Raw genomic sequence first — 23,456 nt, 5'->3', positions numbered from 1 at the left:
GAGTAAAGGGAGATTGGCAGAGTCAGCTTAATCCATAATGGAAAGTTGTGAGTGGGGAGCTTGGGCTACTGGCAGCTGCTGCTGGGAGGAGTCCACAGCTGTACTTACTTGCACATACAACAAGGCAAGCAGCTCTGTCTCAGAGCAGAGGTCAGAGTATACACAGGACAGAGTTTCAAATGCTATCACAATTCTGAGGGGCTTCCTAGGGACCATAATAGTTTATGGCTTTCATTATAACTGAAGCTATACTTAAATGATTTTACTGCTTCAATTCTTCATATTTAGATATAAGGAATGTGGTCTAGTTCACCCTAAACAAGATGGAATTTGTCAAAATTTGTACAATGTAGACTCCACTGCTGCAGTTGAAAGTCAACAAATGACCTCAAACTTAGCTTATGACTGCAGTCTTTCAGCTTGTTTGTTCTCCTGTTTTCAAAGCTAGTTCTCACCACACACATCTCTGCAGGATTAAATATTGCCTCAGACCCATTTGCACCACATAAAACATCTTCCCTTTGCCTTTCTTGTTTAGTCAAACTGAGAGCCATGCTTATGACTTGGGTTTTAGAAAGAATGGCTGCAACAGTCTGGTTAACAGTGTAGCATTGACTGTAGCCCAACATTAATTTTCACTAATTTTTTTACTTGGTTACTTCTACTTCTGTATTGAAACACATGTCTACCTCACTGGCTCAGAGTTTCCCAATAAGCCAAGACAGGTTTTAAAAGGATCCTTAGAATCAAAGACAGCCTATTGAAGGTATGAGAAGGCCCCTCCTAAGAGTGTGTCCTTGAGTTGTGTCAATGGCTGGCTAAATGGTAGTGTTGTGGTGTAATATGAGGGCTAAAGGACAGAACTGCCACAGTAGTTTCTCTGTGTCCCCAAGTTGTGCCTCACAGCCCTCCAGCAGCCAAGCCTCACTCCTGGCTTGGGGGCAGGACAGAACTGTCCCTTAGAGGTCATCTTTCTGGTTCCAGCTGTTCTCTCTACACACCCACAGTCCTAGGATTCTGGGGACAGTTTCAGGGCCCTGATACAGAGAAAGCAATGTCTGTCACTAAACACACCATAGACAAGTAAGTGGGAAGAAGTTAGGGCCAGCTCCTTTTTTCCTCCCACTGGAATGGGCATTCTTTGGTAAAGAGAACTATATCTTTTAAAATTGCTTATCTTCCTTGCCTGTGAAAAAGATAATTGCCTATAGACCATATGTTAACTCCATGGGGGGGAGAAAAAAAAGGCTGGAAATGGGATCTTCTTGTGTGTGCAATGCTGAGTATCAAATCCATGTCCTCATTCCTATTAGGCAAGAGCTACTATATACTGAGCCACTTCTTCAGCCTTGTGGAACAGGATGGCATTCATAACTGTGCACACAGGGTCTACTTGGCAGAGAGTATATAAGTATAATGGTGTCAAGAACATTGGCAGCCAGGCAAGGATAATAAACCATGCTCTGTTCAGCAGAAAAAGCCTGTGTGTATTCTGTTGAGTAGCCTCCTCATTAAGTTAGTTTTGAAGTCACTAGAATTCCTTTTCATGCAAAAATTACTGTGTTCACACCTAAGAATTAACTAGGCTCCCACTGGAAGAATAAACAACCACAAAAATCATACAAAAAGTAGCATGAAATTGCTCTTAAAAATAAGACTTGAGATGGTGTGTCTGAAACAGGAGGATTACTAGGTGAACAAGATAGCAGCAGAACTGTCTCACAAATACTAAGTAATGGAAAGCCCACTAAGATAGCAAAACAGCAACAACAAAGCAAACAAGCAAACAAATAACCCCCACAAAACAACCAACCAAAAAAGACCCAATAACCACACCCACACCCCCAAGGGAAAAAAACCAAGGAGAATGCACATTTTTCATTTTTGACTCTCAAAAGAGAATGATTATTCTTCTAATAGAATTAGACAATTTCAGTGTCTTGATTCTCCACAACTTGGCATAGAATAAGGACCGCCCACCCCCCCAAAAAAAATCAATAGTAATTAGTTTTAGACCCACAGCACACACTGACACATAGACAGATTTGGATTTTAATTACCCACAAGTGAAGTGTAAATTAAATGAAGTATTTTTATAAAGTGTTGACCAATCTAGCCAACTTCATGGGCTATGCTCAGATATGATTCAGTTTAAAAAACTGGCCCAGAGAAAGAAGCAAAAACCTAAAAAACTTTAAAAAATAAAAATAAAAATAAAGTCAGCTGAATTCTCAGGAATCACTGACTCTTAGGAGGCAACATGTTCTCTTACTTTGACTTGCTGTATACTTTGGGGTTGTCAGATGCACAGAGTGAACTGATATAATCACTATGCACTGAATTCCTGATACTGCTAATCTGTAGAAGACTTAGTTATTACTGGACCAGCTCAACCCCCATTGAGAGTGGAGACATCTCGTCAACTTACAGCTCTGGCTCCTAGCCATACCCTATGACTCTGTTGGTTTCATGATGAAAAGGAATACCTGTGACACTCAGTTCTGCATTTTCTAATCAATCATACTTGCCTATCAAATTATGGCACAGCAAATTATCACTGAATTTTCTGGCTTCAAACTATAGTTCTAAGTGTACTACAAAAGCATATCAGAACCTTGAGTGATGAGACTTTAATTATCCATTATTCCCTGATCAAAGCTCGTGTTGGGAACACAAAAGGGGCCAGAGCTACCAGTGGGGTCAGCTCTTCCCAATTCACTTGGGGAGAGTGAGTCAACACATGCCTGTCATGCAATGAGAGCCAAGATTAACATGAGAACTTAATCCATATTGAGGAGGATGGAAGTGGGGTGGAGAGAATGGGGTCTTGGGTAACTCCTTGAAGATTTATACTGACATCTGAGTGAGTCTGCAGCAATGACCAGGGGGAGACAGGGCAAGGCCCAAGTAGGGGGGGCTTTCCCACTCAAAGAAACAAACATAGCTGACTCATTCTTAGGTAGAACTGTAAAAGTATAGAAAGCAGGCTTTAAAATTCCTACAGGAAAATCCTACAACTCGTAAGTATGAAATCTGCCCTAGAGTTATGAAGACAAATACAGCAAGGTGACCTGTGCATGAGGTCACCTGAACCCCAGGGCCTCCACATGTACTCTGCTTGCACATTTTCCATAGCCATACCTGGGACAACACGGCAGGGAGGAGTGATCCTCCTGACTTTATGTGTTCAGACACTGCTCTGACAGTCACTAGACCTGGTGATCATGGTCAGGATGTGGTTTATGGTGGCAGCCATTATTCTTGTTACCCATAATTACCAACAGTTCCATAGCCATCGATATCTCAAGACTAAAACCTGGGTAGCCACACACCAGTAAGCTACTAGCTTCAGTGAAATGTGCCAGGGCGAAGATTGATTTGTAGAATGAGTAATTCCTGAGAACTCTCTAATCCACCACATTCTTGCCTCTTCTTGAGGCTATGGAAAGCTCACATTCTCTCCTTCGGTGGTTCTAAAGCCATGGAGAGTTTTCCTGTTCCTCTAACACTTTCCCAATGTGTCATCTCTCTTTTATAAGGGCTGCTTTCCAAGACTCAGTTTATCACAAAACTCTGCTTCTGACTAGATTTCTTCTGAATATCAATCATTTCTAAAGAAGTATGGCTCTGTAAATGACACTTTTTACTTGTTCTTTCAACCAAATACTTTCCTTTTCTTACAATATCTTTCCTTAGCAGCAGGAGCCTCCTTGAACCTCTCACCTAAGGCATTACTGGAGCCATGACAGAGTGAATAGTGACCAAATAAGAAACAGAAGGAAAGGAGGATACCAGAAGTGCTAAGAGAAGGGTCAATAGGTGTTGGAAGCAGGTCAGGCAGAGGGATAGTGGGGTCATGAATAAAGCCTCATCACTATCTCTGAAAGAGGAGTGCAGCACAGAAGATATAACAGCCCTTCAAGCTCTGGGGTTGGCAGCTTTTCAATACAAACTGATCTCTATAACACAAGCCCAATGTTATAAGGGATCCATTCTCAGGTATAGTGCTCTAACTATTTCAGTGAGTCAAAAGTGTGCCCAGCTGGTTCCATCAAAGGGTAAACATGGGTGAAGGAAAGGCATGGGACCTAGGTTTGGGTGTAGGCATGTTTCTCTTCGATTTGAAAGTCTCTCAGAGGGTACACCCATCTACATAGCGGGGAGGCTGAGTTCAGCATAGAGGCTTAGGGATGGCTAGGCCTGCTCACGTCTTGAAATAATCACAGCCGCTCCCTATCTATTTAACATGTCGTAAGCAACAAAGCTGAGACTGGTGTTACTTACTGATGATGAATTTTTACCCCAATCAAGACGAGAAGAAAAAAATGTCACTTTTGATAATACGTTTCAATCAAAGCAGAAACCTGAGGAAAAGTTCTATAGGCCAACAAATTATTAGCATCCTTTATAGTTTATACTTTAAATGAAAAACAAAACAAGCATTTGTTTGTGTGTGTATATGTGGGCATATGTGTGAAAGTCAGAGGACAGCTTACAGGACTTGGTTTTCTCCTCCCACCATGTGGGGCCGGGGATCCAGATACTTAGGTTATCAGGCTAAGTGGTCAGTACCTTTACCCACTGGGCTATCTCTCTGGCTCTACTTTTGACTTTTAAAAGAACTAATGTGTTAGTAAGCCATCTATCTACATATAGTCTATCTACTCTGTTTAGTATATACCTATTTCATAAACCTTAAACTCAGCCATTCCATGGGAAATGTTAGTCCAAACTTAACTATTTATTACATGGGAAATGTCAATCTGTTAGCTACTTTCTCAAAAAAAAAAAAAAAAAAAAAAATGCCAAAAGTCTATATTGAAGCATCAAGGAAGGGCATTGAAAAGTGAAAGGAGATATAAATTTAGATGAGTGTTTTTATTTCTAATTTTTTTTGTCTGATTTGTCATCTAAATACCATCTTTATGTTGCAGCAAAACAAAAATAACTCATACAACTCCAGTCCTCTTAAAAAAGATTTTTTTTTTTTTTTTTTTTTTTTTTTTGTGCACAGTCCAATACTGTGAACTACAGGTGTGTCACTGCATGGATGTGAAATGAATGACACATTTCACACATCCTCAACTGCAGAGGCATAGGCAGTAACTCCTCAGCTCACCCACTTCCTGACAGCTACCATTTTGGCCTGTTCGATGGTCTAAGTAGGATTTGTCCTCTGCCACTCTGTTATTTCACTTAACATAACGAATCGAATATTTTTAACATGCTCAATGAAATCTCAGCTGCTGAAAGTAAAAGGCCTAAAGATGCCTGGACTACTAACTATATGCTACAATTTCCCCAAACTATATGCTACTGTCTCCAAGTCTTTCAGGAGAGAATGTGGCTCTGATTTGGGAAAATATTTTATGATGTCAGGATAAGCATATACATTCCCAGTGTGCAAGCATGCTCACTTCAGTTAGGTGGTCTCCTCTAATATAAACAGATCATAAAAACCAACACTTAGAATGCATCATTTGCAGTGGTGTTCCCCACAGGTTTATTTTCCATCTACTAAGCCTGAACATGCCTGTAATCTGCCAGTAACTTGTAAGGATAGCGTGAAATGGAAGATTGAAGAAGTGCATTAGGCCAGAGTTAGGACATGGTAAGCGAAGGGAGCCGAGGGCCAGCGAGACTGCGTGAGCCAAGCACCCTGAAATGCATGCAGATCTAGTGCTTAGCAAAGAAAACTGTTATACCAGAGGATGCTCAGAAAAGAGGGCAGCAAAGTCCTGCATGGAAGTTTCAGTTGAGGAAAACCATGAGGGCTAAGAAGTCTCCATTTCACTTTCTAATTAGTGTTTCAGATGCAACCGTGCTCCTAAAACAGGAGCATTCAAAACAAAGCAAACCAAGAATTCTGGAAGTGTTACCTTGAACTGTTGTGAAGCTACCATTTTTGTTTTATTTATTTATTTATTTACTTATTTTTGAGCATTAAAAGTTCAGATACTGGGGCTGCAGAGATGGCTTTAGTGGTTTACAGCATGTGCTACTCTTGTAGAGGACCAGAGTTTGGTTTCCAGCACCTATACAGTAGCTGACACCTACTTATTGTTCCAGCTTCAGGGCTCCAGACATCCTCTTCTGACCTTTGAGGGGACCCATAATGGTACACATACCCCCATGCAGGTACATACACATACATAAATCTTTAAAGAAAGTTTAAGTGCTCTACGTTTACTAAGGTCCAATCCAAAGAGGTAGGGGATTACTCACTGAATATTAGCACACAATATTATATTCAGTGCTACCAATAAAGATCCCGAAGATGTGCTGACATTGTGCTCAATCAGACAAAGGTTTACTAAGAGTATTACTGAGGTGAAGACCATATTTTAAATATTGTATGCCAAATGTATGACTGAAGTCACACACAGCAGTGGCCAGTTTTAACCCATAAAACTAAAAACTCTAAGCAAACCCATCCCTTCCTTTCCTGTCTGATAGTACCTATCCTTAATAAACCTTTATCCCTACCAGGTGCTCAGTCCCTGTGCCGAGCTGCCAAGCCTGGTTTCTAGGGTAAGATTCACCCATGCCCACATGCATCTCTTTGTCAATCTCCTACCGACCCATTTTCTCCTGCTTACGCCAGCCCTCCTCTCAACTGCTCTACTTTCTTCCAACCTTGGCACAGAAAGAAGCCCATCTGTCCGCGTCAAGTTCTCTCCAGCCCCTTCCTTTTAATACACCAGTGATCTAATCTTTCCTGAACAGACTGGAACAATCCTTCACAGCCTTGGTCTCCTGGTCTGTTCTTGAGAAGAAACTCTGGCTTTCAACATGCATCTTGTCACTATCTGCCTCGCCTAGACTCCCTTGTGTCTTTCTCAAAGTTGGTTTCACCTAGAAAGACTCAGTGAACACAATTCCTATTTCATAAATTAGAATAATCTTATTGGAGAGTATTAAATATGTCCAATTTAAAATTATAAAGATATATAATCTATATTGTTAGGTAAGTTTGTACAGAAACAGATATTTTCTTTTAATACACACAAAGCAGTATTTCAGAGGCCCCTTTAGAAATATTAACTTTCTAGACTTAGAAAGATGTTCGGATGAACTCCATCAGGTTGTAATTTAGAAGAAGAAAGATACCCCATGTGCCTTCAACAGTTTTTGAAAATGGTTTCTCTTGGAGTCATTTTCTCCCAAGTGTACTGGGAATCTATTTGGTAATGCCATCAGCAGACAGACGAAAACTGCAATGTTTTGAAAAACCTCCATCCCTACCGATGCCAAACTGCCCATTCTGTATTTACATACCTTGAGTTTGCTATTTCCACTTTGGTTCTGGCCATGGCTGCTGCCCTTTGTGCACCTTCAATGGCTCTATCCACCTTCTCTCTAGTTTTTGTATTTCTTATTGGTATAAGCTGCTTCCTTATTCCACGGACCAGGATATTATTTTTGTATTTTCCCTCTTCCTTGGAGCCGTCGGGAAACACAGTGCAGCCGTACCCGTGCCTCTTGTTATTGGCCCACTCGCCTTCGTACTTCATGCCGTTGGAGCGTTCGCTGATGCCGAAGCCATTGCGCTTATCGTTCTTCCACTCGCCCATGTAGGTTTCCGTGGTGGTGGCATCCACATGATCTTCAACGGGGCAAAAATCACAGTCGACGTCACCGAAGCTGATGGTGGAGTTGGCATCGCTAGAACTGATTCTGCTCATGGCTGCATCACTGCGGACCGAGCTGCGCTTGCTGGAGATGGAAGACTTGGATTCGGACTTGCGGAGTTTCATGCTGCCGAGAAGGGAGCCCCGACGGAAGAGGCCACCCTTCTTCTTGCCCAGCTCTGTGTCCGCATGGAAGTTGAGCACGAAGCCACCTCTGGTGCCAGCCGGGTTGTCTGCAGCTGCGGCTGCAGCTTCATGCAGCACGCTGCCATTGCTCTGCTCGCTGCGCAGCGAGGCCAGGGAGGTGCGAAGCGGGGAGCGGATCACCGTGGCCATGCCATAGGGCACACTCTGGCGTACACCGTAGCCATGCCGCATACCTCCAGCCCACTGGCCCTGGTAGGTACCTTCAAGAAAGCAGATCAGCATAGTGTGAGTCTTCAGGGACCTCATTTGTATACTAAGAGTATAGTACCCTGGACAGGTAGGGCCAGGGTCAAATTTAACACTTGGGCAACTGTGGTAATGCTTTTCATCCACTTCTGAATAGCTCTCTGGTGACTTTGACTTTTATGGCTTTAATGTATAAATTTCCTGATAGCCTGACTTCTGCTTTTTCTTTAAATTTTTTTAAATAAATTATAGGCATACATAGGAACCAGTGTTTGGTGTGTTTCTCTGGAGATTAAACCTGGGACCTTATATACACTAACCTAATGCTCCATCAGTGAGCTACACCCTCAGAGCTGTGAAGCATTTGTTTTTCTAAATACAAAGGCAGTGATCATTAGAAATTATCTTTTCCCACCTGAAAGCATCAAAATAAGGTAATAGTGCCTCAGCAGGAAAAAAAAATATCAATTCTAGTCATGGTTTCAAATGTTTAGCTGAAAAAAAAAAAGCTTTTATTACTTGCTAAATCTGGTTTCTCCCAGGCATTGTCTTTATATGTCTTCCCAGTCTCTGTCAAAGCTTTGAGTTTCACCATACATCATACTGGATGTATTTGAGCGCAGGAACTTACTCTCAAAAGAGGATAATTTTTCGATTCATGGCTTATGTGTTCTGTGGTCTCTGGCTGTCTGAAGCTTTAAGAAGCTTTAAAGAACAGGCAGGATGGGAGAAGAGTTTTCAAATCTCAGAGGAACACTCGGAAGTGTCCATCAAAATTCTGTTGACTCAGATCCTTTTTTCTATGAATATTACACTTTTTGGGAATAAGATAAACTCTATAAATAGTCCCAGTGAGTTCTTCTACTGAATAACCAATGATAACTTAAAACAAAAAGAAATAAAACAAAGCATGGTAGAGGTTTTTAAATGCTCTTTGGAAGCAATGAAGGCTAAACTAAGAAGCTCGGGATGTTCTAAGTGAAAGCCATTTCCTTCAATTAAAGGCAAGCTTTGCATCCTAGTATGCACCCAAAACAGCTATCTGGAAAAAATTTCAATGTAATTACTTTGATGTTATTCCTAACAATTCCCAATGTCAAAGAAAATAAATCCTGATTATAGTCTGTGTTGCCCTTGTTCTGTTTTTGATTATATGCTGTACTGTAAGTTACCTTGCAGATTTCCAGTGACTGGACACATGTATTCTTAATACAAGAGATACTGCTGTTGGGTACTAGTATTTCTGAAGATGGTTCTTAGCATGTGCAGTCTGGCCTGGAACTCCCAGTCTTCCTGCCTTAGCCCCGGAATGCAGATATTACAAGCGCACATCACCACGCCTGTCCAGTGTTTTATGTCACTGTATAAATAGGAACCATTCCTATGTCAATTTCAAGACCCCTTCTCATGCTGACATATTTATATTATCTAAAGCAACAACAACAGAATAACAATTAAATACTGAGGGATCTGGTACCATGACTGCCATATCCTGCCTGAGAAGACCCGGAGTCTTAACTTCATGCCTATAAATTTCTAAAGAGGGTAGGGCACAGCTCTCAAAACAGGGTAAGATTGTTATATACAAACATTTCAGAAGTTAAGTGTGGGAGTATCTGCCTACAATCCTAGCATTTGAAAGACTAAGGCAGAAGGCTCCTATGTTTAGATCAGTCTGGGCTACTCAGCTGGACCTTCTTTTTTTTTTTTTAATGTTAGCAGGATTTTCCCCTAATAAGCTTTCTACTGAATAACAGGTATCTCCAATTACCCATTGGTAATTACACAGCTGCCTCAATAGGAAAAAAAAAAAACAATGAATTATTAGAAACTTTTAACTTTGATTTTTCCTAGGTGAACTCTAAATAGTAGGGATAAGTTAAATAACCTTATACACACACTAAAGCCTCTGTATTTAATATTTTGTTTTGTTAAAGTGCCCTATTCCTATCATTCTAGCTTTTCTACAGAATGATTTTTTGCTAAAATAACTTGTAAAAGATGCTACAGCATAAGAAGTTATGCTTTTAAAACACTACCGTAACATTTTAGTAAATCATAAACAGTGATGGAAAATTAAAGGACACTTTCCTCCAAAGGACAGCTCCAAAGTCAAGCCCGAATTTACTTTCTCCCCAAAACTGCATGAACACTCACTCAGGCTGCTTAAAGTACAGCAAGGATTAGAAAGTTTAAATATCTTTGGGACTATCAAACAGACTGGTGCAGGGAGCAAAGGTATCAGTGACCTTCCCTTCTGGGTGGTTACTATATAGTATTGGGGAGAATCTCTCCAGGACATGCACAGCACCACTAGAAACTAGTTTGTTTAAAAAATCTAAGCAGTTGATTTGAAATTTTAAAGAGGTTTGGTTTAGACAAGGAACCCAGAAAACAAGACCCACTTCTCTATGAAGCAAGTGGTCTCCAAGTTTTTGTCCAAAAGAAGTTGTGACTTACTATTCTCTGTTCCTAAGACACACAGGGCATGTTTAACACACAGGCAAATATGTATTGCTGTTGTTTTCTTTTCTCAGATCTGCCCATCTTAACTGCATAATACTGTTGGGAATAGCTTCCGGGTCAGAATGATTTTTAGTCAAATTTGAACTCTGTGTGCCAAACTTAAGTATATCCTTCAAATGGCTATATGCAACTATAAATCTAGTTTAAAAACAATGGCTGGGACTGAGAGTGTAACTATTGGTAGGTAGAGTACTTTCCTGGCATTAATAAAAGCCTTGGAATCCATCCCCTCCTGCTCCTGGTCCATAAACCTGGTCCTGGAAAGGTAGAGGCAGAAGGCTTATTGTTCAATGTCACACTCAGCTTAAAGCTAGCATAGGCCACAGTGACCCTGTCTGAAATACATAAATAGCACAGTGGGTCTTCCTAGATACCTTCCATAGCTTTATAGTAGGTTTATAAAAAAGTATAACAGATCAGAATTTGCACAAAAGAATCTGGGCATCTGAACTTGGATTTCATGAATATGATGCATTTAGCTCTTAATATTTAGGGAGTTTCTATTTGAGTGACACTTTACAAAGAAATCTCTAGTGAAATAAAGTGAGAGTTCTCACATGGAATTATTCCTTCCTTCTCTACTGTCAATAAAAATACATGGGAAGGGAGGCGGAGTTAAACTAATTCAGAAGTAGAGAAGCTGGTATTCCTGCTTGGACTAAAACCTCTGAATGAATAAACTTGTATCCATATAGATCTGTTTTTTAAAATTGTGAATTTTCTGATAAAATGTGTTAACATGAGAAAACCCAGGAAACTGACCAGCACAGAATAGGCATTCAAAAGTGACTTACATGTTTAACATTTCTTTCCTTCGTTCTTTTTTTCTGATAACATAGGAGGGTTTTATTTGTTTGGTAGAAGAAGAAAACCACAGTGCTATGAGGATGCCAAATTTTGTCTTCTTAAGTTTTCAAAGTTGGTTTAAAACACAAGGCAGATTATTCATAGTTATTTGGAGATGTATTTGGCCTTGTGCAAACAACAGACACATTGATTTTACTGTGTTCTCTATGTTTTGATTACAAAGCATAACAAATGCCCTAAATCACTAGGTTTTATTTAATGAGTTTTAACTTTTAAAGAAAGTCTATTTGTCATTAAATTATAAAATGAGTCTATTTTATAATCTTTAAAATAAGAGCTATAAAATGATCACATAAAACCAAACCAAACAAGCAAACAAAAACCCCAAATTTCTACTGTTGAATTCAGCATTTTGTTATATCCGAGCTAGGGCTTCAATATAATCTAGAAACAATATTCATAAGACTGCCAGCCATGGCATTTTATTCTGGTTCTGAACAGTAAAAGGCCCGTTAAACTACCGAGCACTCAGGGCTCAGCCCAACTAAGGCACACCCCCCCACCCCTTAATCTATGAGAACCATATCCTTATTTATACTGAAGGACAAAATGTTGTCCCCCCCCCCCAAAAAAAAAGGAAGAAGCAAATCCTACCATTCTGCTCTTTTGCATTTGAAACACAGCCCAAGTGTTCTGAGCAAGTGAAGTGTACAAATTGTATAAGCTTTTATATAAGCAACAGCATAACGGAATTCCTGTGGGCTGGAGAAACTTTTAATTGGATCCCTTTAATATCCTCCAACTCTAAAGCAGCTTAATTCCAAAAGGTGACATCGCCTCCTACAACCCTTTTCAATTAAATATGACTATGTTTATTATAAGAAAATAGACTTTGCCCAAACATAAGCCTTTTCGTCTCTCCCAGCTGTTTTTAAAGAAATTGATCTATCAAGTTTTGACACCTGTTTCACTAATGTATGCTTTCCTAGTGGAAAAAAGAAAACGAACCCACTCCTATAATATATAGAAATTACAAGGCAGACATTGTTAAATCGCACCCAAGCTTACTGTTTAGGCCACACCCCTTAATGTATATCGAGGATATAGCATTCTATTTTAACTTTAAAAAAGTTTTAATGAAAACTTCGGTTTTTTCCTAAAGCATTTCCCAAGATCTCCAGGTCAGCAAAGATTACAGTTCTGCTGATTCAAAAGTACTTTAAGGAGCCAAATGAAAGTTAGGGAGAAAATTAGGAATGTCACTTGCTTTGGGCGGTCGCTCTGCCTGTAACTAGGACTCTAGAAAATACAGCCTCAATAAGGTCCAATTCCCCAACATCCTACTTATGGGGTTCTGGCTTCTATCTTTAGGCTAACTAGAGGACCAGAAGCGAAATACGAGACTCTACGTGAAACCAAACCGCGCGGCGGTCAGCACCGACCGGCAGCCACACAGCCTAAGGCGTCTCTCTAGCTCCACGGGGGTGGCGATTTCAAACACGGCCGGAGGGAGGGATCAGGAACGTAATGTGACGGGCTCAAGTGACAGCGGCCTCTCCCCTGCCCAGCCCTCCCGGGGGCAGCGCGGCTCTGGTCCCCGCCAGGTACCTGCACGCCTAACTCCCCGGGTAAGGACACCTCGCCCGTCTACTCCGGGAACCGCAGACACTCGCAACCCAGCTGCGTGCCCAAGCGGTCTTCCTGGGGAATGGGGAGGAGGGCTAGAGGGAGGGTAGACTCCCCAGGTGTTTTGGCGGGTTTCCGAACACGTGCGCCTCGTGTCCTCCCCACTTTCCCGCAGCCCGGTTAGAGCCCACCGCGCCAGCCCGCGGAGACACCCGCGACGCCGCTCACCTCCATCCCCGTAGGTCTCCACGCCGTACCCGTCCTGCAGCCCGTTACTCCAAGTCCCCTCGTAGCGGGCGGGGGTGCACAGGCTCTGCCGGACCCCGTAGCGCCCCTTGAAACCATGTGACCACTCCCCCCGGTACATCCACTTGCCCTTCGTCTCCACCCCCAGCCCATGCCGCTTGCCCTGCGCCCAGTAGCCCTGGTAGGTGTTGCCGCTGGGCCAGGTGTAGCCTCCAACCACCTCGAAGCCGTGTGACCAGGAGCCAGAGTACTCGCCCTGGCCCTTGGGCCCCGTGCAGATGCCATGCCCGTGCGCCTTGCCCTCCTCCCAGCCGCCGCAGTAGGTGCCGCCATCGTCGAAGTCGAACCTTCCGCCCGTCATTCGGGGGGCAGCCCCGGCGCGCTCCCCAAGGGGGCACGGACGCGGGCAGAGCTGGGCACCGCAGGGTGTAGCGCGGGGGTGGGGGCCCAGCGGGCGAGCTCACGACTGCGCCCCGGGCAGCTCGCACCGCCGATCGGCTCCAGTACGACGCCGCCCCCGTCTCCCCCTCCTCTTTCGCCGCCGCCACCGCCGCCTCTCTCCCTCCTCCGCCGCCGCCGCTCCGGCCAGCGCCGCGCCCGAGAGGACAGCCCAGTCTCCGGAGCGGACCTTCAGCTGCTCCCACCCGCCCACGTGAGCCGGGCACCGCCCCGCGCCCGCCCCTAGTCCCCTCCCTGGGCGCCGAGGCCCGGCCCCGCGACGCGCCTGCCCGCTGGGCCCTGCCCCCAGCCCCGGGAGCCGCTCTTCCCCTCCGTCTGCTTGGCGCGCGGGCTCTGGACGCACGTGTGTCCGCTCAGTGGGCTGTGTCTGGGAGGGCCAGTGTACTCTGAGACGTGCGACCGTCAAGCCTGGGCATGAAGGTGCGGCTACCAGTGTTGAGGGCAGGCTCTCCGGTGCGGGAACCTCAGGTGTTTAGGCTTTTCAATTGTTCAGTTGTGTTTAATCTTCTACAAGTGAGGCCACGTGTGTGTGTGTGTGTGTGTGTGTGTGTGTGTGTGTGTGTGTGTCTGCATGGGGTTTGTAGTTGCATTTTTCTCTAGCATTCCAACTTGTGCTCTGTTAGATTTGCCATGCGCAGCTGTCATCATGAATTAATATGCTCCAAATATATGTCTGCATGTGATAAATCTGTGGCAGCCTAGATATAATTGTGCAGAATGTTCTTTTACACCTACCCATTTCAGGGCACATGTGTTTGCATTTCTTTTTAGGAAGATTCTGAGATGGAGAGGGAGACAGAGGGAGAAGATCGGGCTGGGGGGGGGGCACATGGCATGAGTTGTTTGGGTTTTATTTGTAATAATAATAGATAATGATGGACTTTGTAGCCGGCTTTGCAGGAGCACAGGGCATTGTCTTTTACATTCCAGCCTGGTCCCTCATTTGTTCACAACTTCAGAAATTCCTCAGCCTGGAGCTGTGTACCCAAACAAGCCGAGTCTGTATATATTGTTTGAGTGCCTGGAATGCACCTGGACCTCTCCACTGGTGCCCACTGTTTAAGAAAGTAAACAGGATAAGTAAAGCAGTAGGTCCTCTAAAGGAACAAAGAAGCTGTGACCTACTGAACCCAGGACAGGTTGTCAGCTGATCCCCTCTCCTGGTGCAGCACCGCCTTGTTGAACTCACTTCAGACACCTCTGATCCTTCTCACCATTTTCTCAATGGAAAGACCAGAATTTGCCCTTCCCTTTCTGTGTTAGGGAATGACTTGGGGGGTATTTCAATGGTAGTACTTGTGAAGAGTTCAAGAATTGGTAACAGGATAGTTGGGTCACATACTACATACAGCCTCTTCTAGGAATGGCATTGTTCTCTCCTTCACAATGCCAGTGGGGGAAGTCCTCCTCCAGCCACAAGAAGGCCCCTCAGAGAGTGCATTCCTGCTGTTTCCTAGGCTGAGAGGTTTCTGCATGACAGGCGAGCACTTAGACCTCTCACTAGGTAGTTGGTAATTAGGTTAAAAAAAATAAAACCTGCAAGGATAGCCAGGGAAAAGGAGTCTTTCCTGAGCAGAATTTTCTCTCTCAGAACTGGAGCTGTCCTTTCCCACTTATCTGTCTAAAAGAAAGAAAGAAAAAAAATTTTCTGTTTACACTAAGCCAAGTCACCAAAGAGAATTAGGAGCCCTCATCCATGGTACTGCTTGTGGAGTGCCAGGAATAGTGCTTACCCTAGTGGCCTGAAATAATTAGGCATCTTGCTCAGCACCCAGTCCTGGACTGGGGATTGATTTAGGCCACTGGGAAAAATGAGGACCCAGGGCTTTGCAGCTCAGCTGTGGCTCCTTTTCTCAGTCATAGGAAACTGAGCATTGGAGGCTCACTCAGATTGATCAAGTCCCACCTGTTCTGAGGGTTTGGTCTTACAGGAAAAGGAGTTGTTCAAACTGATATTTCTTTTTTTTTTTGTCTTTTAACTGGTTTTCTTCTCAGAATAAGCACTTACGCTTTGGTTTTGTTGGGTGTTGGTTTGGGACCTTCTTCTAGTGTTAGGATCCCAGAGGTTTTTAAGAACTTTATTTTCCCTTGAAATGTTCATTTTCTTCCCCAATTCTCCAAAAATGGGGACTTTCATGGAGTCCACTAGACATTACAATTTTCTGGCTTCTGCAGTAGCTACGTAGTCATTTGTGGTGTAGGGAGAGTAATGGTAACTCTGTGCCTATCTGGGCAGGGTATGGAGGTTTGAGTAGGATAACAGACACAGCTGTTTACCTCTTGATCTGCTCTTCTGCCTAACCGTCCTTGGGAAGAACCCTAAGTAAAACTGAGAACCTTGCAGTAGGAATGAGCTGTTTAATCTCAACAAAACTTACCCCTAACCTAACTGCCACTGACTCCCATGGAAGAAAGTTAGTGTTGAACTTTTACTGTCTCCTGAACAATTTTTCAACCAAAGAAGGGCCTGAGCCATGTTTCCATTTACCGCATGCCACCACACACAAAGAAATGCCTGTGCATCCCATAGATGTGTATATAAAGGTAAAGATTGAGGTTTGGTGGCCATGATGGGAGAACAGAGGGCAGAGGAAGAGGTGCAGAGCAAGCAGATCCCAGTGGTGGAAGGAATACTGTGGCAGTTCAGAGTCAGGGTTGTAATGTCCTTATGTTCCCTCTCTCTCTGAACCTTTGCCCTGGATAAGGGGGAGTTGAATTTAGCTTTAAGACTGGATTAGTAAGAAGAGAATGTGAATGTTGGTGTGACAGGTGGAATGGGGGAGGTCAGTGAAGCCCAGGGGCCAACAATTACCACTCTTAGCAGCTTCTTTTCCTCTGTGCACAAAGCTCAGCCATTACAAGTTTCTCTTCTAAAGAATTATTGAACAGTAAGCTGCTTCGGTATATGTCTAGTTCATATGTTCGTAAGGATGTTTTGCTTACAATTTAATGACCTTATTTTTTATTTAGTGATTTGATTTTATGAGAATTACTGAGGGTTTTAATAAAAAGTTTATAAATGACAAAGGGTTTGAAGTATGAGTATTTATTGTTTCAGGAAAATGAATTTAAGTGCATAAAGAAGCATATAGAGTTAAAGTGAGACACTTAATTCAATGAACATTATTAGCTTGATTTATAAAGTCAAGAAACCCAAATGATTCATTTATGATAAGTGTTCATAAAGTTTAAGTTGTGCTTAATACATTTTTTTTTAAAATTTAGAAGATCTAAGCTTTCTAGACAGCATGAAATCAGAATTACAAAGTCACTGCTTTTCAAAATTTTTAGGGCAAAAACTACACACAAGAACTTGTGCTGAAGTTTTTAAATCTAGTTTTTTTTTTTTTTTTTTTAATATATACTATTGATTGAACCCAGGGCTTAGTGTATGCCAGGCAAGCACTTTACCTCTGAATATATTCCCAGCTCTTCTTTATTTTTCCTTTGGAAGAGGGTATTAGTGAGTTGAGTGCCTTGGCCTGGATAATTAAATTCTCCTGCCTTACCATCCTCCCCCCAAGTGTTGGATTATATATGTGCCAATAACATATCTTCAGTCTTTTAATACTGTTTTTATTGCAGAGCACTTTGAAAGCCCTCAGGTGGATGAAGGAAATAGCCTGGGTGTGAAGAAGTAAGGAGGGGTGGTAGAGATGAGTTTTATTTTTTGTTTAACTGAATGTTTAGTGCCACTGTCTAGAATTTGAATAACAAATTAGAGTAATTAGAGGAGTTGGCTATGATTTCACTCATGTTGGAGTGGAAGATTCCCCAACTTGTGCAAATACACCAAAGCTGAGGTAGCTCAGGGGTACTGTGCTTGCCTAAGAAACATGAGGCTCTGGGTTTAGATCCCTGCACAGCAAACTCTAGAAATACACACCAGGACACAGCAAACAGTTGAGTAGTAGTAATAAGGATAAAATTCCTGAAACATTTTTTTTCCCTTTTCAGTGGTGCTTTCTTTAGAGACTCAAACTATTTGATCATGCCTTCAGAGGCCTACTCTTGTCTGCATCTTTAGGTCTCTGCCCTGTGCTCTAAAAGGAATGCTATTCCACAACCCCTCATCTGTGTGCTGTCCCCTGCCATTGTCTTATACAGCCTTACCCTAGCATCTGAGTATCTTACTTTTTGCGGTGTCATGACTTCCATCTTAAGAGTTCACTTCCTGAGACACAACAACATTGACTTAGATATAGGCCGGTTCTGACAATTGGAACTTTACAGTTTTACTCGGTGACAGCATTCCTTTATATTTCCCACTGTCCCATAAGAAACCAGTGACTCTTATCAAAGTTCCCGCTCCTTGAGTCCTGTCTGCCTCACTGGCACTGGCACCCAGTCACTTTTCACAGTGGCTTCTTGAAGGCTTTGATTTTGCAAAACCTACTTTAATAAGGGTTTTTAAAACATTTCTACCTCCCCACATGGGAGGGAAAGAAGAAGGCTTATAGGAAAAAGTGGATTGTGGGCCTATGTAGTTCTTTGGGGCATTACTATTCACTGTCAGGATATCAGCAATTCAGTTCAAAACATCAAACATGAATCAGTAGTAGCTTGATCCAGAAGAAACCTCGAGGCTCTGCCTAATCAGCAAGGGTCCTTGGAAGTGACAGGAAGCAGCTAGAATACCACGAGGAAGTTCTTTGGCACAGTTTTCTCTACATAGTCACAGCAAGCAAAGATCAGTGAAGACCAGCAAAGTGTTGAAAGGCGAACCAGTGCAATAGTGGCACCTCGTTGTCTGTGGGATTATATTTATATTCTTTCTAAAACATCATGTGCACTCTCAAGTGTCTATTTCAGTAAAACATCATATACCCTCTCACAAGACAGCTTCCAGAAAAACACAGAACCTCCTCATTAATGAAAGAGGAGAAATAAAACTGGCTGATTTCGGACTGGTCAGAGCTAAGTCAGTTCCCACAAAGACCTACTCAAACGAAATTGTCATGCTGTGGTACTGACCACCTGATGTGCTTCCAGGTTCCTCAGAGTACTCAACACAGACTGCCATGTGAGGAGTTGGCTGTATTTTCTTTGAAATGGCTTCTGGGAGACCACTGTTTCCAGGATTGACCGAGGAAGATGAACTGTACTTAGTATTTTGACTACTAGGAGCTTCACCTCAGGAAACTTGGCCAGGTGTTTCTTCAAATGATGAAATGGCCTTGTCTTTAGCTCCTATTCTGCTAGTGACAGCTACAAACTTGGTAGTTGTAAGAACTTATCTCCTTGTGGAACCCATCTTTCTTGTGTCTTTACCTTTCCTCTCCCACCTCTTTAGCTCTGTTTTACTTCTGTTCTCCTTTGTTTTAGGCTGGTTGCCATGTTCCAACCTATAACGTCATGGTACCAGAATTTTAGTGCAGTTGCTGGATCTTTGTTGGCTAGTATCTAGCAGTCCTGCCCTGGAGGCTAAGTCTAATTTAGAAACAGTCTTAGTTTCTATGTAAAAACACCAGCTGAGCCACGTGTAAATCTCAAGGGCAGCGCTTTGGTTTCTTCCCATGACTTGTCCCTGGGGCCTTCTGCCTGTTCTTCCTAATGGGGTAAACTACATGGAGACCTAATAGCATCTTTGTCCAACAGCAAAGCTTACAGTGTCTTTCAAAAGTGCTCTAGGAATGAAAAGGTAATAATAGAAAAAGTAATGAGTAACAGTCTTACTAAGAGTTCAAAGCGAGAAGAGGCAGAGTGAATCTCAGGTCTATTCTGACAACCAGGAGCAGCTGGATATGATGATGTACACCTGTAACAAAGACACTTTTATACAGAGGCTAGAGGATTCCTGTAAGCTCCAGAACACCTGGATACTTGTTGTCTGGTACAACCAGATTGCCCTACAGGAGAGGCTAAATGTAATTTAGAAATAGTCTGATTGTTGCATAAAAACAACTGTTGAGTCTTATGGAAATGGCAAGGGCACAAATTTACACGGTAAGTTGTAAGGTAGCCATAACAATATAGGGCTACTGTGCCTCCAACAAAAGCAAATAAACAAGTAATTAGAAGACCTGAATCAGAGCTTAAAATGTATGCATGTGTATGAGCATCTGTGCTATCTGTCTTAGATTTGTAGATATATGTATGGGTCAGATTTGTATTGTAAGGTCTTTGGGAAATATCTCTAAAGACACTGGATATACAAAGAAAAATAATATAAAAGCATACAGGGAAGAGTTGCAAGTAGCCACATATCCTAAGATTTCAGAGAACTGAGTGATCTTATAGACTATTGTGGTTGAACTTGTCTTGGGGAGTCATATAGCAAAGATCATCCTTCCAGACACTGCAGTGGATTGAACTCCTAAAACTTAGACACACTACCAAGCAAGGTATGAGAAGAATCCATGTCTGAGATGCTAAGGAAAAGAGACCTGCTGAAAAGGGGTTGCCTGCCTCTGAGAGGGCAAGCCCTGTCTTACCTTCATCTCTCACACACAGCATGTAGAGTCATGGAGTTGCTTCGCATAAAAGGCAGCTCACAACTTGAAATACCAAAAAGTAGGGATGGTAAGGGACTAGAGAAGTATATTTGGAGTATTGGCATTATGACTAAAATTTGGGAGGCTAAAGAAGGGAGGCATACAATATTATGGAAAGTACAACTCAAGAGTAAGTTAAATGACTTAGAGCTGAAGGAAAAAAATCAATTACTGTGCAGTAAAAGAAATGTAAATTATAAATGAAGAGTGAGTAGCTCTAAGAGCGTTGTGATGAGGTCTGAACAATGGGCAAGCATAGAGATAGCTTTCCTCCAGCCTAATGACAAGGGGGTGTTTTATCTTCATCAAGTGTTGTGACCCCATCTGTCTCCTCAGCATGTATAGCACAAAGCACACATAGGGCTCTTCAGGTAGATAGAAAGCCTACATTTCTCCTCCCCATCTTCATCAGGCTCCAGCGTTTTTGTTAAATGCTTACTCTTGCTTTAAATTGCCCCCCTTTTTTGGCTTATTTTTGTTTTAGATTATGTGTTAAAGCTCAGGCAGACTTCAGAACTGTTTATGTCCATAGCCTTTGTGGCTCTTTGCTCAGATGTCCCTTCAAGAGAACCTACAGTGAGGAGCACACTAGCAGACAGCCTCCAACTGCCATTGATCTGCTGCAGTGCTTATATCAGGGCCAGGCTCTGCCCACAACATCCCTCCGACACAGAAAGGGACTTGGTGCATTTTGTGTCCCTTATTACAGAGCATACTGAGCACCAGACAAGCCTCTTGGGCTTTGGATCCACATGTAGAACCTGTTCCATCTTTAGTGGAAAGTGACATGGTAAAAACTAGGTAGCATTGAGAGGACTCAGGAAGGACAGCATCTTGCCAGAGGCAACCTGGGGCTCAGTTTGTGATTTAAGCTGCTCTACCTGTTAGGTTACTTGCTCACTCAAATTTGAAGGTATTGGTCATATTGGTGGTGATAAAGCATACATAGACACAGTGACAAATTCCTGTCTAGCACAGTGTAGATGAGTAGGAATCTAAAGCAAGGCCAGATCATCTGCAATGAAAAAAATGCTTATCTTTTGAAGAACAGCTCTTGGTAAGTTATTTAGTCTCAATAGAAAATGGACATTTGATCATAGGACCTAGTGCCACTCTTCCAGAAATTTTCATAATGATTGGGGTCTTGTTAAACCTGTCACAAAAAAGTTCTACAGACTCAAAGAAATCTGTTTCATATAGTAAAACCAGTATCAAAAGCCCAGAACCAGATGGTTTTAGTGCAGCATTCAATCAGACCCTCAAAGAAGACATAATACCAGTACTCTTCAAACTGTTCTACAAAGTAAAAGCAGAAGGAACACTACCTAATTTATTCTATAAAGCCAAGTTACGTTGATACCTAAACCACACAAAAACCCAACGAAGAAAGAGAGCTTCAGACCAATTTCCCTCATGAATATTGATGCAAAAAATCCCCAATAAAATTATTGCAAACTGAATCAAAGACTACATCGAAATGATCATTCACCCTGATCAAGTAGGCTTCATTCCAGGCATGCAGGGATGGTGTAATATATGGAAATCTATCAATGTCATTCACTATATAAACAAAATCAATGAAAAAAAAAAAACCCCCACACAATCATCTCATTAGATGTTTAAAAAGCCTTTGAGAAAATATAACACCCTTTCATGTTAAAAGTATTGGAGAGATCAGGAATTCAAGGTCCATACCTGAACATAAAAGCAATACACAGCAAACCAATAGCTAACATCAAACTAAGTGGAGAGAAACTTGAAGCAATTGCACTAAAATCAGGGACAAGACAAGGCTGCCCACTCTCTATTCAGCATAGAGCTTAAAGTTCTAGCCAGAGCAATTAGACAACAAAAGGAGATGAAAGGGATACAAATTGGAAAGGAGGAAGTCAAGATATCACTATTTAACTAACCAGACCCTCCAGAGCTCCCAAGGACTAAATCACCAACCAAAGATCTATGGCTCCAGCTGCATATATAGCAGAGGATGGCATTGTCTGGCATCAGTGGGAGGAGAAGCCCTTGGTCCTGTGAAGTCTCGTTTCCTCAGTGTACAGGAATGAGAGGGTGTTGAGGTGGGAGGGGAGGGTGGGAGGGGGAATATCTCATAAACGCAGGGAGAGAAGGCATGGGAGAGGAGGAAACTGGGAAAGGGGATAACATTTGAAATGTAAACACAAACTATCCAATAAAAAACGATATCACTATTTGCAGACGGCATGATAATACACATAAGTGACCCCCCCAAAAAAATCACAAGAAAACTCCTATAGTTGATAAACAACTTAAGCAACATGACTGGATACAAAATTAACCCAAACAAATCAATAGTTTTCCTCTACTCAAAGGATAAATAGGCTGAGAAAGAAATTAGGGAAACGACACCCTTCACAATAGTCACAACTAATATAAAATCTTGGTGTGACTCTAACCAAGCAAGTGAAAAATTTATTTGACAAGACTTTCAAGTCTCTAAAGAAAGAAATTGAAGAAGACCTCAGAAGATGGAAAGATCTCCCATGCTCATGGATTGGCAGGATTAATACAGTAAAAATAACCATCTTACCAAAAGCAATCTACAGATTCAGTGCAATCTCCATCAAAATTCCATCTCAATTCTTCACAGAGATAAAACCAGCCATTTTCAAATTTATCTGGAATAACAAAAACCCAGGATATCAAAAAACATTCTCAACAATAAAAGAACTTCTGGGGGAATTATGTCTGACCTCAAGCTATACTACAGAGCAACAGTAATAAAAACCACATGGTATTGGTACAGAAAGAGTCAGGTAGATCAATGGAATAGAATTGAAGACTCAGAAAAGGACCCACACACCTATGGTCACTTGATTTTTGACAAAGAAGCCAAAACCATACAGTGGAAAAAAGACAGCATTTTCGACAAATGGTGCTGATTCAACTGGTGGTCAGCATGTAGAAGAATTCAAATTAATCTATTCTTACCTCCTTGTACAAAGCTCAAGTCTAAGTGGATCAAGGGCCTCCACATAAAACCAGATACATTGAATCTAATAGAAGAGAAAGCAGGAAAGAATTTTGAACATATTGGCACAGGGGAAAATTACCTGAATAGAACACCAATGGCTCAGTCTGTAAGATCAACAATTGACAAATGGGACCTCATAAAATTGAAATGCTTTTGTAAGGCAAAGGACACCATCAATAGGACAAATCAGCAATCCACAGACCCAATAGAGAGCTAATATTCAAAATATACAAAGAACTCAAGAAGTTAGACTCCAGAGAACCA

At 42.2% G+C, this 23,456-nt stretch overlaps 1 protein-coding gene across 4 annotated transcripts in view; it reads right to left on the bottom strand.

The window, feature by feature from the left end:
- The window catches only part of JPH1 (junctophilin 1), a 135,011-nt gene extending 121,184 nt beyond the window's left edge, over positions 1 to 13,827 (bottom strand). For all 4 annotated transcript variants that reach the window (XR_013975565.1, XM_080938693.1, XM_080938692.1 and 1 more), the window contains exons 1-2: positions 13,212 to 13,827; positions 7,279 to 8,038 (exon numbers count right to left, since the gene is read on the bottom strand). Coding sequence is in view for 3 of the 4 variants with exons in the window: in XM_080938693.1 (XP_080794819.1) it covers positions 7,279 to 8,038; positions 13,212 to 13,590 (1,139 nt within the window). In the remaining variant the exon portion in view is untranslated. The remainder of the gene's footprint in view (positions 1 to 7,278; positions 8,039 to 13,211) is intronic.
- Between the last annotated feature and the right edge of the window lie 9,629 nt (positions 13,828 to 23,456).

Source organism: Micromys minutus (assembly GCF_963924665.1).
Source record: "Micromys minutus genome assembly, chromosome: 26".
NCBI lineage: Eukaryota > Metazoa > Chordata > Mammalia > Rodentia > Muridae > Micromys > Micromys minutus.
Note: the sequence above shows the minus strand (reverse complement) of the source record. Positions and strands in the feature narration are given on the sequence as shown.